This window comes from Dama dama, chromosome 26 (assembly GCF_033118175.1).
Source record: "Dama dama isolate Ldn47 chromosome 26, ASM3311817v1, whole genome shotgun sequence".
Lineage (NCBI taxonomy): Eukaryota > Metazoa > Chordata > Mammalia > Artiodactyla > Cervidae > Dama > Dama dama.
Window position 1 is genome coordinate 39793649 of NC_083706.1, and position 14940 is coordinate 39808588.

Below are 14940 nucleotides of genomic sequence, written 5' to 3' on the forward strand. Positions count from 1 at the left end.
AAGAATTTTTTAAAGTACTGAAGTCATCTGACTTTGAGTTGGCTCCATGTCCCTTTGTTCACTTGGAGTGATCATTCAAGTTCTCCAGAGCCCATTTCTTCATCTTCAATATAAGGGATTTGATCCAGATCATCTTAAAGGCCCTTTTCCACCCTTATAGGGATATAATTCTATCATAAAAAGCTCTTTGCGAATGGTACCCTAGGGGACTCTGAAATAGTATGATCATGATCATGATGTTGCTGATTATTCTTTATATTTTGTTAAAAAACCTTTGAAGGAATTTCTTTTGAAAGAATGGACTGTGGAGAAAAGGCTCAATTTGGGAGAAGTAATCAGAATCATTTTGAGTAGAAGCTTCATGAAGATGACCCGTGAAAAGGTTCGGCTTCATTTTTCAAATGTCAAAAAAACTGTGTTCTATAAGAAGAAAAATGACTGCTCAGAATTTCATATTTATGTACAGAGAGCAAAATTACAGGTACCAACATTTCCTCCTCAAATGTATTATTTATTTCCTTATCCATTTATTAGGCAGCACCAGGAAAAGGACCTCAAATATCTAGGGTAGCTTGATTCTCTGATTGCCAAAATGATGGCTAAGATTTAATTATATTGAGATGTGTTTGTGTTGTTGCTAAATAGTACCTGTCTTTAGATGACCCTGCAATGTAATATCACCTCTGAGGAGGTAGGTGGCAATTAGTGTGGCCTTGCTTCATCTGGGATGGGGAGATAGAAATGCAGAAAAGTTCATTGCTTTGCCCTCAGGTCCTCTGATGAGTCAGGAAGAAAGACTCATGCTTGGCACTGGAGGCTCATGCTCCCACCATCCTTCTTGTTTGGCTTCATGCTCAGTCCCTTGCCATAATGTGTTTATGCAGCCCCACTAGAAGCAGCACTGTCCTTTGTATTTTCTTGGATTGAGCAAGATGTTGTTGTTTAGCTGCTAAGTCATGTCTGACTCTTTGCGACCACATGGAGGACCAGGCTCTTTTGTTTATGGAATCTCCCAGGCAAGAATACTGGAGAGGAGCTATTTCCTACTCCAGGGGATCTTCCTGACCCAGGGATTGAACCCCAGTCTCCTGCATTGGCAGGTGGATTCTTTACCAGGAAGCCACTAGGGAAGCCCATTAAGTAAGGTACCACATGGCTAATACACTGAAATTCTTAAATATATGTAAGATCAACTCAGTGGTTATTTTACCTTTTTTCATCATTTACTTATTTTCATGTCTTTATAGAGGTGATAATGATGATGATGATAATTTTAAAAAGCCCAGCACTACTTTAATGAATTTATTTGGATTCCCAGAATTTTAGAACACGCATCTGGCACCAGCATCAGCCCAGGAAAGCACTAGGCCTGGTCATACTGACTCTTCGCCCAGCATTCCACTTCAGCACAATGCCTTCTGACTATCAAGGGAGAGCTTTCTCATTCCTTTTCTTTCCTTTCAAAAATATTGTCATCAGGGATTATGCTTATAAATTTAATTACCTTTGGAAAAGTATTTTTTTCCCTTCCAGTTTTGAACTTTCCTCTAAGGGCTCTTCATTTATTGGATTTTGGTTTAGGGAACAGATGCTTTAGGGAAGGGATTTCAAGGACTTGCTCTTTTGCTTCTCCTTTTATGTGGAACCAGAAGGAAAACAAAAACAAAAATACCAGGGAGGTGCCCCAGGGAGCACTCTCTCCGTGGGGCATCTCACTTGGGTTTTTGAAGCACTCAGCCCTTTAACAGAGAGGCGGTTCCTCGTGATTGCTGAACTGCTTCACAAAGTAATCAATCACCCGATCCAGTGTGGATCCTCCTGTCCCAGGGAAAGTTGAGTGGTTTTTAAAGAAACAATCACAAAAGGAGAAACACCTCTATAGGGCTATTTCCCTCATAAAATAAATCCGTCATGGATTTTGCCCTTAGAAAAACACACACGGGGCCCCAAGTGTGCTGGCTTACTGGTTACAACCATAGCACTTCCTTTTGAAAATCCGCCTCCCCCCGCTCGCCCACCCCACGCCGGTCCTGACATTAAAGAAACCATTAAAACCCAAGGAGCATTTCCCCTAAATTGCTGACACCCCTAGCAATGCAGGGCATTGCCGGCACCCGGGCACCAAAATGTCCCCACTGGTAATAAACATAATAAACACGAGTCAAACAATGGCTCGTGCCCAAGCTTTCACACTTGTTTTTCCAAGTCTCGGCTGCCAGAGGCAGAGGGTTGTAATTCTTGAGGTCGCTAGACTTCGGGAGGGGTGAGGTGTGCGCTGTGACACTCACTGCTTGGGAACTCTTTGGGGTAGGACTCGCTTAAAGATTAACTTTCTCGAGTTTCTGGGACCAAGACTGCAGCGGTGACTGGCGTGATTGGAAACTTGTGCAGGCGGGAGGCTGCAGGCGGTCGCTCTTTCAACAGGCGATTTGTTCTCCTGTCTGTGGCTCGTTTCCATGCAAAGAGCCTGACATCAGAGCACCTTTTGTTGCTAAACGCTTTCTTTAGAGTCGAGGGGAGAGAGTCATGTGGAGCTGGAAGAGCTCATTTTGAAGAGAGGGGGCCGGGGAGTTCCCTCCAAGTTCCCGAGTCAGCTCGGTCACCCGGCGGGGCCCTGCCCAGACGTGCTGGAAGCACTGAGTCGCGTGCCCAGTTAGCCGGTCCCGGCCGCAGGAGGAGACGCCTTTGCAGCGCTGTGCATCGCTGCTGGGGCCGCCAGAGTTCCCCGCCGTGAAACTCAGTGGTGCGAACTTTGCCTCCTGCTGCCCCGCCGCCGAGCAGAGCCCGGGCTGGGAAAGTTTCCGGACTTGTCAGTCGCGCGGCCCGCCGCCACCTAGAGCCGAGGAGCGGGTGCCTGCCCCGGGGGGCCCCGCCGGGTCGGAGGCCGGGGCCGCGGGGGATGCGGCGCGGGGGCGCGGCTCGGTGGTGACGCGGCGGGCGGGGACCGGCTCCCGGGGCCGGGCGCGCGCGGCTGCGGGGCCAGGGCGCCCCGGGGACCCGGCCATGGAGGAGGACGCGGGAGCCGCCGGCGCGGCGCTGGAGCCGGAGCCCGAGCCCGCGTCGGAGCCCGAGGTGGGCGCCGGCATGTCCGAGGCGTTCTCCCGGCTCTGGACCGACGTGATGGGCATTCTGGTGAGTTACCTGGAGGAGCGAGGAGGGCGGGTCGTGGGTCCCCCGGAGCAGGGCCGCCTCTGGGGGACCTCGCATTCCTGCGCGCTCGCCGACTCGGCCAGCCCACCCCTTGGGGGTCGTCCTTCTCCGGCTCTAGTTCTTAAGTGGTTAAATCCACACGGTTTAGGATTTCAAAAACCTAATTAAAAAATAACCAGCCACAGATCGCATCAAAGATAGATGTTTTAAACAGTCGGGTAGTGGTGTTGCACAGTGTAATCTGGGACACCTGCTGAGAAGTTAGTGTGGAAAAAGACTGAGGAAGAGTCTTTCCAAGACTGGATGTAAATAAACCGTGTTTGGCTGCTGTGGATTTGGGAAGAGGCTGATTCTACTGATGTTTATCTCTGCACCATTTGTTGTCTGAGCAGGAGAGGAAAACAATTACCTCCTTGCTCGGAACCACAAGAAGTTTACATACTCTGCAGTTTTCAATTTGTAGAATTACAGGATATTTGTTATGTGTTTGGGGCTAAAAACAATAGGGCTTATTTTACTAAATCTGTATTGTCATGTATTTTGAAATGTCCAGTAACTAAACCCGCCCCTGGATTTGGCATAATTTCTGAAAAATAGTTTTTAGGCATCATGGAAGATGAAGCTTTAACTTGTTCAGGGTTCAGTGCCTTGAGGAATTAGATTTATTTTGATGGAGCTGTAGAGAGGCAGGTAGACTGGAATCAGATGCGTAGTAAGTCAGGCACCTTACTCCACATATAAAAAGTCAACTTCAATGTAAAAATTTGGATTTGGCTGTTGTGGAAGCCAGTTGGAAGAGGCTCTGTATTTACTTGGAGGTGTTTTTTTTTTTTTAATAGAAGGAGGTGTAGTTTGTAGAAAGAAGCTCTTCTTTGGGAATGATGAAACCACTTTTACCACAGTAATTCAGCTCTTGGGCTTTGGAGTGAGTGAGCCTGGATTCAGATCCCAGTCCTCCCCTTGACTGACTGCATGATCTTGGCCAAGGTACCCAGCTGAAGTGGTATTCTATTTCTCACCTGAAAAGTGAAGCAAAAAAGATCTGCTTCTTGGATTTTCTGAGATTTCGCTAAATTGATCTATAGCTAGTGCTCAGCATACTAGTGTTAATAAAAGGGGGTGGCAGAGGATGAGATGGTTAGACGGAATCAGGAACTCAATGGACGTGAGTGAGCAAACTCAGGGAAATAGTGAAGGACATGGAAGCCTGGCATGCTGCAGTCCATGGGGTCGCAAAGAGTTGGATACGACTGAACAACAATAAGTAATAGCTGTCTATTTGTTTTTTTCTTGCAAATAATCTTGTGGCTCATCTTTCCAGAGATCCTAAAGTCCCAGTTATTCCATCTTCAGGTGTCCTTTGGTATTAATGATTATTCCTATGCAGAGAGCCAGGGAAGGTTGGTCAAAGATTTCTACCTGCTCCTCTCACTCTCTGATATTTTATTTTACTTATTTTTTGAAAGCAGATTTGTTCAGGGAAATACACACTCCATAGAGTGTGGGCCATCTCACAAGGGCGCTCCAATATTTTTAAAATATATATTGAAAAGCACTTCAAGTTATGCTGTTTGCATTTTCTGAACATTACTGATGAATGCGGGGCTTTAGTGAAATTCCAGAAAACTCAGTGGACATATATAAAAGTTGTGGTGCTAGACCGTTTTTTAAGTTCATCCAGCAGAAGCTTATCTTGTTATTTCTTGCTTAGGTCTCACTCTAAATTTTCAGTCACTGAGAAAATTGGTTTGCGTCTCTTTGATAGGGTGTAGGCTGGGGAAGGAAGGGTTGGAGGGGCTCACTTATATTGAAGTGTGGGCTCAGGGTCGCTTAGGGGTGGGGTTGGCATGGAGCACTTTGTGAAGAGTGACTCTGCCTTCCTGGCAGATTCCAGCACTGTTGGGTCGGTCGTAGCAGAGTGTTCTTTGGCTGAGTTAGAAGATGGGGTGGGGCTCCAAAAGCCCAAACCTGTTATTCAAAAGGCTGATGCAGGAGAAAAGAAAATATGTGCTTCTTACAGAGCTAATATTTAGTTCGGTGTGAGGCTGAAAGATGGTAACGATTGTCCTCAACAGGTAGTGTTCACTCCTGCTTTCCCATCTTTTATAAGATCTTCTTTTCCTTTAAATCTTGGGCATCAAGATTTTTCCTTAGGGAAAAGGCAGACACAGAGGACATAGCTTACCTCTCCTCTGTATGGGCTGTGAGAGATCACTAGGGGAAAAGGATCGTTATTCTGTGTTGAGGATGCTGTCATCCAAGTATTTGTAAGAAGCTATCTTTGGGAAAATATATCATGACACAAAACTGACATCAGACTTTGTTCTTACAGACATAAAAGACACCATTTTCTTCATTTTGTATTTAAAACATGGGATTTTACAATCATTTCTCAGCCTAGATGGGTGAAGTGACTTGGGCACTGAATACTTTGCTAGAGGCAATGGCAGACTGCACCCCAGGTTTCTGACCTCCACCAGTCAGGAGCATGTTGCCATGATGCTCCATAGTTAACTGTCCCAGATCAACTTAGTAGAAATGTGATTACATCTGGTATTGTAGGCAAAGGCAATTTGGAAGTTTGTGGACCTGTGGTAAAGAATCTGCCTGCCAATGCGGGAGACACAAGAGACTCAAGTTCTTTCCCTGGGTCCAGAAGATCTCCTGGAGAAGGAAATGGAAACCCACTCGAATATTGTTGCCTGGGAAATACCATGGACAGAGGGGCCTGGAAGGCTACAGTCCTTGGGGTCGCTACAGAGTTGGACACGACTTAGCGACTAAACAACAACAACAACAAATTTGGAAGATTCTTTTACCCGATAGCTCAATTGGTGAAGAATCCTCCTGCAATGCCGGAGACTCCTGCATCCCTGTCTTTGATTCCTGGGTTGAGAAGATCCCCTGGAGAAAGGAAAGGCTACCCACTGGAGTATTCTGGCCTGGAGAATCTCAAAGAGTCAGACAGGACTGAGCGACTTTCACTTTTTTTATTATAGAACTTCAGAGGGGAGTTGAGGTAGAAGAGGAATTATACATCCAAACATCATACTTAGCAGGCTTCAGGCACAGTTGCTACTTTTATTTTTTAGATTCTTCTTAGTGTAAAAATGTGAACTTCAAAGCCTATTAGGGTTTTTAATTGAATGAGCACAGCTCCTCTTTCCCGAAGGGGCAGTGAGTGAGGAGCACTCACCATCTGTCTCCCGTTCCCCTCCCCCTGACCCCCCAAACTGGACCCCCAGCCCCGAACCCTGACCCCTGGTAGATTATGTTGGTTCTGACCCAGGGGAGGGTGTTACCCCAGAGGCATTGATCTCAGTAAATACAGGGTGGCTGTTTGAGTTCATTAGGGCCCATTTTACATTCAAATTAATTCAGTCTTGCACAGTTCGGCAGCAACTAGTTGCTTTTAGATAGTTGTTAACAAAACGCTTATTTAGAGAAGTTACAGCATAATTTATGGCATGAAAATGAGTGTACTGGCAGGAATAAAATGCTAACAAGTGAATATATAAATAGAGAACCCCTAGTTACTATGGATTGTGAAGACCTAGAGGGCATGGTCCGTATTTTACTCAATTTTCTACCTCCAGGGTTTGGGACTTACTGACTGGTTGCTGAGAACATGATTTTGTTGAGTGAAAAAGGAAAAAAAACATGTACTCTTAAATGCAGGAGCCACTTCAAAATACAGTTCTGTACACTCATGCCCTGGCTTATAATGGGGTGCCTTAATGAAGAATAAATTCTCTTTATGCTGAAGCTACCACTTGGACAGTTCCGCCGTGCAAACTCAAATCCTGGCACTTCCACTGAAAGCGTATTGGCAAAATGGGAAATGTTTGTAAACTCTGAGCAATTAAACCGTGGTCTTCTAGTGAAATACTCTATTCTGTTCTCTAACTCGACAACATATGGTCTGCTTGGGTTTTCAAAACCTGACACCTTTCAGGATGACATTCTTAGACTTCTGTTGAGATGTACAGAACAAGTTAGACTCCTCTGGGAGTTTTACTTTTATTTTTACTCCCTTGTTATTCAGTTGCTCAGTAATGTCCGACTCTTTGAAACCCCATGGACTGCAGCACACCAGGTTTCCCTGCCTTTCACTACCTCCCGGAGTTTGCTCAGACTCAAGACCATTGAGTTGACAGACGATGCCATCTAACCATCTCATCCTCTGTTGCCCTGGTTATAGACAAAACATTCCATTTTCTATTTTGGGGTGGGGGAGCCTAGTTTTGGTTTTTTTTTTAAGAGTAGGAATTGTTGAGGTTATTAGAAGAGGTGAATCATATTTTCAGCCCCAAGTATCCACTTGGTAAATTGTGATGGTTCGTAGTTTTCCTTCAAAATTGGAAGAAGCAGGCATTTAAAACTTCTCGTTCGATGGAAAGGGAGAGGAAGGGAGTTAGTAAGTGACTATTGTTTGCTAGATCTGCAAGATGCACCTCCCCCAAACCTTACACTTCCCTGCAGTGTTCCTACAGTTTACACCCATTTCCTAGCAATGCTTAGAAAATATCCATTGTGTAGACAAACTACACAGATGACCTTCCCCTCTTCTAGTTCCTATGCAGGCTACAGAAAAGTGTAGTAGGTTTATTTAAGTTAATAAACATAATAAATAAACTCTTTAGGTTATCTGCTAGGTTTATTGTATCTTGCTGTTTACTAAAGTCCTCTTCCTTTAAAAGACTCTCCTTCACTCTGTATTTAAGTGTGGGGGAGGGAAGAGGCCTGTGAGATCCCTAGGGGCCTTTTAAAATGCAAACTCCGTTGTACCGACCAGCGTGTAATTTACATATTGTTGGGTGGCGTCTTACGGTAAGCCCTTTAGCTAATGACTTAATTTTAGGTCTTGGAATCTGAGCGTCAGCCCTTGTGTCAAGTATTCTGACTTCATCTTGATTTTATATTCCTGTTAGGCAGCGGAAAGCCTATGGCTTTTACATAAGTAGAGAAATTGCAGGGTGATGTATCAGGAGGCACTGACTAAAGAGACCCTGGACGTGAGCCCTCCGTTCCTTCATTTAGATAGGAATGGGAGATCTTGGGGCCGCAGAGTAGGGGCCAGAGCTCCGACCTCTCAATTTTCAATTGTCTGCCAAAGACACAGTTAAGCCTTATAATTCTGGCTGGGGTCCTTGATTTGCTATCAAAAAAGACCCCTGGAGACTTCCCTACTGGTCCAGTGGCTAAGACTCTGAGCTCCCAATGCAGGGGACCCAGGTTCCATCCCTGGGTCCCTGTTCAGGAAACTAGATCCCACATGTCACAACTGAGAGTTTGGATGTGGCAACTAAGACCTGGCACCGCCAAATAAATAAATAAAATGATCGTTTTTTTAAAAAGAGGCCCCTGCACGAAAGTGACAGCGCATAGTCCTAGTTTTCCAGCATCTTGCTTTCATGCTTTCCTTTGCCACTCTCTACCTTGGAACATTTTCCCTCTTCCACCTGGCTTGTTCTACATCCTTTTCACCATCCTTGACTCCAGCTTCTGATGAGAGGATGTCACCCTGTGGGGAGAGGAGGCGGTGTTCACAGGGACTGAATCCCAGTGCCAGGCGGGGCCCTTCTATACTTACCTTCCTTGGTCTTCTCACTGCGACCATTGAGCAGTGTTGTCCCCATTTTACAGTGGAGAGTTAAACGTGCACATCCTGAATCACACAGGTAATGAACAGGGCAGCTAGGATTTGAATCCCCTGTTATTTCCTGGAAATTAACTCACAGTTGCAATTTTATAGTTCCTTCTTTCACATCTCTATTGGGACACCTATTGACTATTGGAAGAAAACTGGTGACAAAACTAGGCAGCCTCTTAAAAAGCGGAGACATCACTTTGGCCACAAAGGTCCATATAGTCAAAGGTACGGTTTTTCCAGTAGTCATGTACGGATGTGAGAGTTGTACCATAACAAAGGCTGAACGCCAAAGAATTGATGCTTTCAAACTGTGGTATTGTGAAGACTCTTGAGAGTCCCTTGGACTGCAAGGAGATCAAACCTGTCAATCCTAAAGGAAATCAGTCCTGAATATTCATTAGAAGCTGAAGCTCCAATCCTTTGGCCACCTGATGCAAAGAGCCAACTCTTTAGAAAAGATCCTGATTCTGGGAAAGATTGAAGGCAGGAGGAGAAGGGGATGACAGAGGATGAGATGGTTGGATGGCATCACCGACTCGATGGACATGAGTTTGAGCAAGTTCTGGGAGTTGGTGATGGACAGGGAAGCCTGGCATGCTGCAGTCCATGGGGTCTCAAAGAGTCAGACACAACTTAGTGACTGAACAACAGCAAATGGACTTTCAATCTTTTTGCTTAGGTTTTTTAGCTAAGTATTCATTGCACATACCCCTGGCTTCCAGAAGGACAAACAGCATCCACTGCCCCTTCCTTAAATACCTAGTCATGTGGTGCAGTGTGTAGAGTGCTCCAAGGAGGCTGGAGTAGAGAGTCGGGCTGGGGGTGGTGTCAGCCACGGTGCTGGTGGAGGCAGGTCAGTCCCAGAGATGCCTTCCACCTTGGGTCCTGGCAGTAAGTAGGTTTCTCTTGAGAGGTGTTCCCCAGTGAGGGCTAGGGAGGAGAGAAGGGAGGAAGGGCCTTCTGGACAGAGCTGAGGGGAAAAGAGACGGGAGAGCCCAGCACACTGAGGTGGGTACTGGGTAGTGAAAGCCGGGGTAACTGGCATCATTCTGCAGGCTCCAATGAGAAGCCACTGCAGAATTTTAAACTGACATGTGACATGATCACTTTCTAGAAATGTGACTTTTGTGGGTGATGAGTTGGTGATAAATTTGGAAGAAGACTAGTGGTCTAGGCAAGAGAAGATGAGAGATTAAACATTTGTGAAATGTACTAGTTTATCTATCATCTGGCTTCTATTCGTCTCAGTATTTTCCTCTGTAAGTAGTCAAGGATTGCTCCTGGTAATTTACTTTTAATAAATTCTTTTCAGCTCAAGAGTAGGCTGGGTTCATACAGGAGATTTTTAGAGATGTTGTAGTGCTGTGACTTTTTCTTTCTAAAGAAAAATTATCTATCTTGACACATCTATGTGTACACATATCTGTTTACCTGTCTTTGTCCTGGAGTGAATGATTCGTTTCCTTAAAGAGGAGATTTATTATTTATAACTACACACACAATGATATAACCAACAGATCTTTAATTCCATCTTTTAAAAGCTAATTCTAGAGGATAGTGAAATAGAGGGAAGTACTCAGTTCAGCATGTCATGTGTATATGCTCAGTCCTGTCTGACTCTTTGTGGCCCCATGGACTTGTAGCCTGCCAGGCTCCTCTGTCCATGGGATTTTTCAGGTAAGAAGTAGGTTGTCATTTCCTTCTCTAGGAGATCTTCCCTACCCAGAGCTTGAACCTGAGTCTCTTGCATTGGCAAGTGGATTCTTTACCATTGAAACACTTGGGTTGAAGAATACTTTATGTTTCAGACGTAACCATCATAATCCCGCTATATTATATGATGAGCTTACCCATGGTTTAAACACATTCTTTTCTTAGGGTAGGAATAAAATTGATTTCAAAATAATGAATTTAGATGTGTAGAGGCTAAAGCTCTAAGAATTAACTGTACCTTTTAATACCAATGTAAGACTATAAGCAGTAAACCTTCAGGCTAATTTTGAGATAAAATGTATTTTTATGATGACTTGGAATTGTCATTTCTCAAATAAACATATACTAATTTACTAATTAATTTAATTCGATAATGACACCTGAAAAGTGTGGGTCTGCTGGTCGTTAGCTTTGCTCCTAGCCAGCTGTCTAGTGTCCCAACTTTTGTTTCATAAGATGTTTCACTGGAGAGCATTAATTCTTTATGAGTTGAGATGCTTCCTAGAGATAACTTAGCTTGTATTTTTTCTTGCTTGTCAAGTTCTGTAATAGAGACAATCCAGCATGGAGGCTGGAGACTCAGGCAGTGGGGTATCTTAGAGACATAGAACACAAGAGCTTGATAATGAGATAGTTTTTCCTTTCTGGAATCTGTATTCTTTCTGTTTTGAAGGGACCTCCTCTTGTCTTTCAACTGTCTAAGCTGATTGGTGAAAACATGGATACGTTTGAGTTTATCATGATTGCTCTGTAGAGTTTTGTTCTGTGTGTCCATAGAGGTACTTGGCAGGTCTCCGTGGTGTCTATGATGCAGATCTGATTCATGGCTGATTTTGTTGCTTCATCCACTGCTTGTTTGGTTTTATAGCAAGCAGTGAATGAGGAAGGTCCATTGTGTCCACACATCACTCTGTGCCTGTTATGGCTTCATTTTCTGTCCTGGTATGAAGAATTAAAAGTGGAATTAAAAGTGAAAGAAAAATAATGTCTATGATTGTAATCTTAGCTAAAAGTATTATTGAAGGGCAGAAGAAAAACTTTTTTTTTTAGTATGAATCCTTAATCTTGGTTACTTTCAAAATTTATCCTAATTTTGTGGACTTGGTGACTTTTGCCTAAGACTTCTTATCAACCAACACATTTTTTTCACACTCGAGGTAAAAAATGTTTTTATGCTTTTTTTGGGCACTCTTAAAAATTGAGTGTTTCAATATTATTTGTTATTAAGACGAAAGGAATATTCTAGTTTAAGAATAAGTATCTTTGCTATAGGCTTACATTCATTTTCAGAGGATTTTAAAGGTCTCTTTATAAAATAACTGCTTCTTGGCCTTTTGGCTAAAATCAAGTCTTGTAGTTGTAGTATGAGGGCTTCCCAGGTGGCACCGTGGTAAAGAATCACCTGCTAATGCAGGTGATGCAAGAGACACAGTTTCAATTCCTGTGTCAGAAAGATACCCTGGAGTAGGAAATGGCAGCCCACTCCAGTATTTTTGCCTGAAAAATTCCATCAACAGAGGAGCCTTGTGGGCTACAGTCCACGTTGTCACAAAGAGTTGGACACAACTGAGCACAGACATAAGATAAACCATTAACAATTTTGCAAGTGTCCTTGTTTGGAAATGTGCAGGGTTAAAAAATTTTTTTTTAAACAAAACAGCAGTGAGATACCCCTGCACACCTTTAACAATGGCCAGAATCTGGAACACTGACCACATATAATGCTACAGCAGATGAAGAACAACTAGAACTCTTGTTCATTGCTGGTGAGAATGAAAAATGGTACAGCCACTTTGGAAGACCATTTGGCGGTTTCTTACATCCTTATTCTTACCATGCAGTCCAGCAGTTGCACTCCTTGGTATTTGCCCAAAGAAAGTGAAAACTTAGGTCCTCCAGGCAAAAAACTGCATACATCTATTTTTTTTCTCATATATCTATTTATAGCAGCTTTATTCTTAATTACCTAAACCTGGAACCAACCGAAATGTCCTTCAGTAGGTGAATGGACAAATAAAGCTTGGTGGAAATTACCTAGGGATAAAAAGAAATGAGCTATCAAGCCATCAATAGATGTGGAAGAACCCTAAATGCGTATGACTAAGTGAAAGAGCCAATCTGAAAAGACTTTTGATTCTGACTGACATTTTGGAAAAGGCAAGACTATGGAGATATTGATAAGATCCGTCAGTGATCAGTGGTTGCCAGGGTTGGGGGACGGGACGGATGGATGGGTGGAGCACGGAGAATTTTTATAATAATGGATAGATGTACAACAGCAAGAGTGAATCATGTTGCATGCTCTGCATTTGGGGTGATTATGACGTGACAATGTAGGTTGTAACAAATGTACTTACCACTCTAATAATGTGTACGATGGATTTATTTCAACACCCCAAGCAATTCTCAGATTCTCAGTGGGCACTGAGTTTCCTACACATTTAATTCAAATCTGACATTACTTGCTAGTGTCAGGTCCTGCTCTTTACTAGCTCAGTCCCGAAGACTGCCCCATTACAGTTGCCAATCGCAAGCCCAGATTGTTATGTGTGCTTACGATCGGCTGGCTACTGGGTTCCATTAATTTGCTAGAGCAGCGCACAGAACTTGGGAAACCCAATTTACTTGCTAATCAACCAGTTTTTACTTACTGGATTATGGGATTATAAAGAGATGTAACTTAGGAACAGCCAGTTGGAAGAACCTAGCTTAGGGCAAGTATGTGGGGAGAGGGGAGAGCGTCTGAAATCGTTTACCTCAGACTGGGACTCGAACCCACAAGGCCAGGACTTGAACCCAGCCAAAACCCAGTATGGGACTCTAACCCACATGCCTGGGACTTGAACCCAGTCAAAACCCTGCTTGGGACTTGACCCAATAATCTTTTAATTAGAATTACTCACCTGGTCTTTGTGTCTTAGCACAGAAGGAATTCAGTGAGAAACAAAGTGACTGGTAAGAAGTGGATTTATTCAGAGAGAAACTCAGTCTACAGAGTGTGGGCCATTGCTGAGGGTGAGTGGGCCCCGAATTGTGGCTGGGTAAATGAGTGGAAGGATTGTTCCAACCTTTTTTGGGGAAAGAGCAGAGATTTCCAGAAACTGAGCCACCGCCCACTTTTCGGTCTTTGCTGATCGGCCTTGGAACTGCCCTGGCGCCTCTGGGTATGTTACAGTGAGCGTGCACTGAGGATCAAGGTCTAGTCCAAGTCGACTTGTCTGCCATCTTGGACCCATTTGATTCTAATCTGTTGATGTTGTGTCCTCGGGCTGTGTCATTCTTTCAAAGATTGTGCCCTGCCCCCTTCTCTCCAGTTTCACTTCCATGCTCTTCAGGGTGCCTCTCTCCTTGAATCCCCACATAGTCACCAGTCCAGAAGCTCTCTGAACTCTGTCCTTTTAGGTTTTTATGGAGGCTTCATTATGTAGACAGGATTGGCATTTGGTAACTGCACTCAATCTCTAGCCTGGCTTCCCTTCCAGGATACTGAGAATGAGATAAGACTGAAAGTTCCTAATTTCTAATCACTTGATCTTCTTGGTGACCAGCTTCATTCCGAGACTATTTAGGAGCCCCAGCCTAAGTCACCTTATTAACAAAAATTCAGATTCCTCTGAAGGGACTCCTAAAGAATGACACAAGATGCTCCTATCATTCCAAATTCAAGAGTTAGGAGCCCTGTACCAGGACTGGGAAGAAGACCAAGTATCTCTTTCTTTTCAATCACAACATAATTGTAGGGGATCCTGATAATGAGGGAAGCTATGCATGTTTGGGGGCAGGAGACATATTGGGAATCTATGTTTCCTTTCATTTTGCTGTCAGTCTGAAACTACTAAACGATGAAGTCATAATACAATAATAATTAGATTTTTTTTTGTTTGTTTTATATCAAGAGAAGAGGAACAGGATGAGCACATTTAGAAACAAGAAAAAATTGTTTAAACATCTCTTAGAAAATTGAAAGTTTGTTTTGTAGGGGAGTTAAGAGGAAAGGAAGCAGTTCAGAGTGGCTTTAGATCTTGGCTTCAGCATTTCATGACCTTAACTGTTCTGTGCCTTGGTTTCCTCATCAGTAAATGAGGATGATAGCCACTTGCGTCATTGGGTCTGGTCAAATTAATTCAATCCCTAGAACTGTGCATGGCATATGGTTAACAGATCATAAATGTTTCTTATTATTAGCTGGTAATAGTTAAATCTTTAGTTGGAGTGTGAATTAATTTCTCTTCACGCTCATCTTTAAGTGGAGGGATGGTCGGATTCCATGTGTTCAATTTAGGATTAGAATAGTTAATATCAACTATTGATTTAATTTGTTTTAACTTTTTTTTTTGATGATTTAATGTTTGTCAAATGCCCTTTTTAGAATACACAGTTTAAAAACAAATGCATAAATTGTTTCAAAGTAACCTTCATGTTTC

At 43.5% G+C, this 14940-nt stretch overlaps 1 protein-coding gene across 3 annotated transcripts in view; it reads left to right on the forward strand.

The window, feature by feature from the left end:
• Nucleotides 1-14940, forward strand: part of SASH1 (SAM and SH3 domain containing 1) — a 256101-nt gene that overhangs the window by 66344 nt on the left and 174817 nt on the right. For 2 of the 3 annotated variants that reach the window (XM_061130415.1, XM_061130416.1), the window contains exon 1: nucleotides 2989-3132. The exons of the other annotated variant lie outside the window; for it this stretch is intronic. In XM_061130415.1, coding sequence (XP_060986398.1) covers nucleotides 3004-3132 — 129 coding nt within the window. In that variant the 5' untranslated portion in view covers nucleotides 2989-3003. Of the gene's footprint in view, nucleotides 1-2988; nucleotides 3133-14940 lie in introns of those variants that run through there. 3 annotated transcript variants of the gene reach the window in all.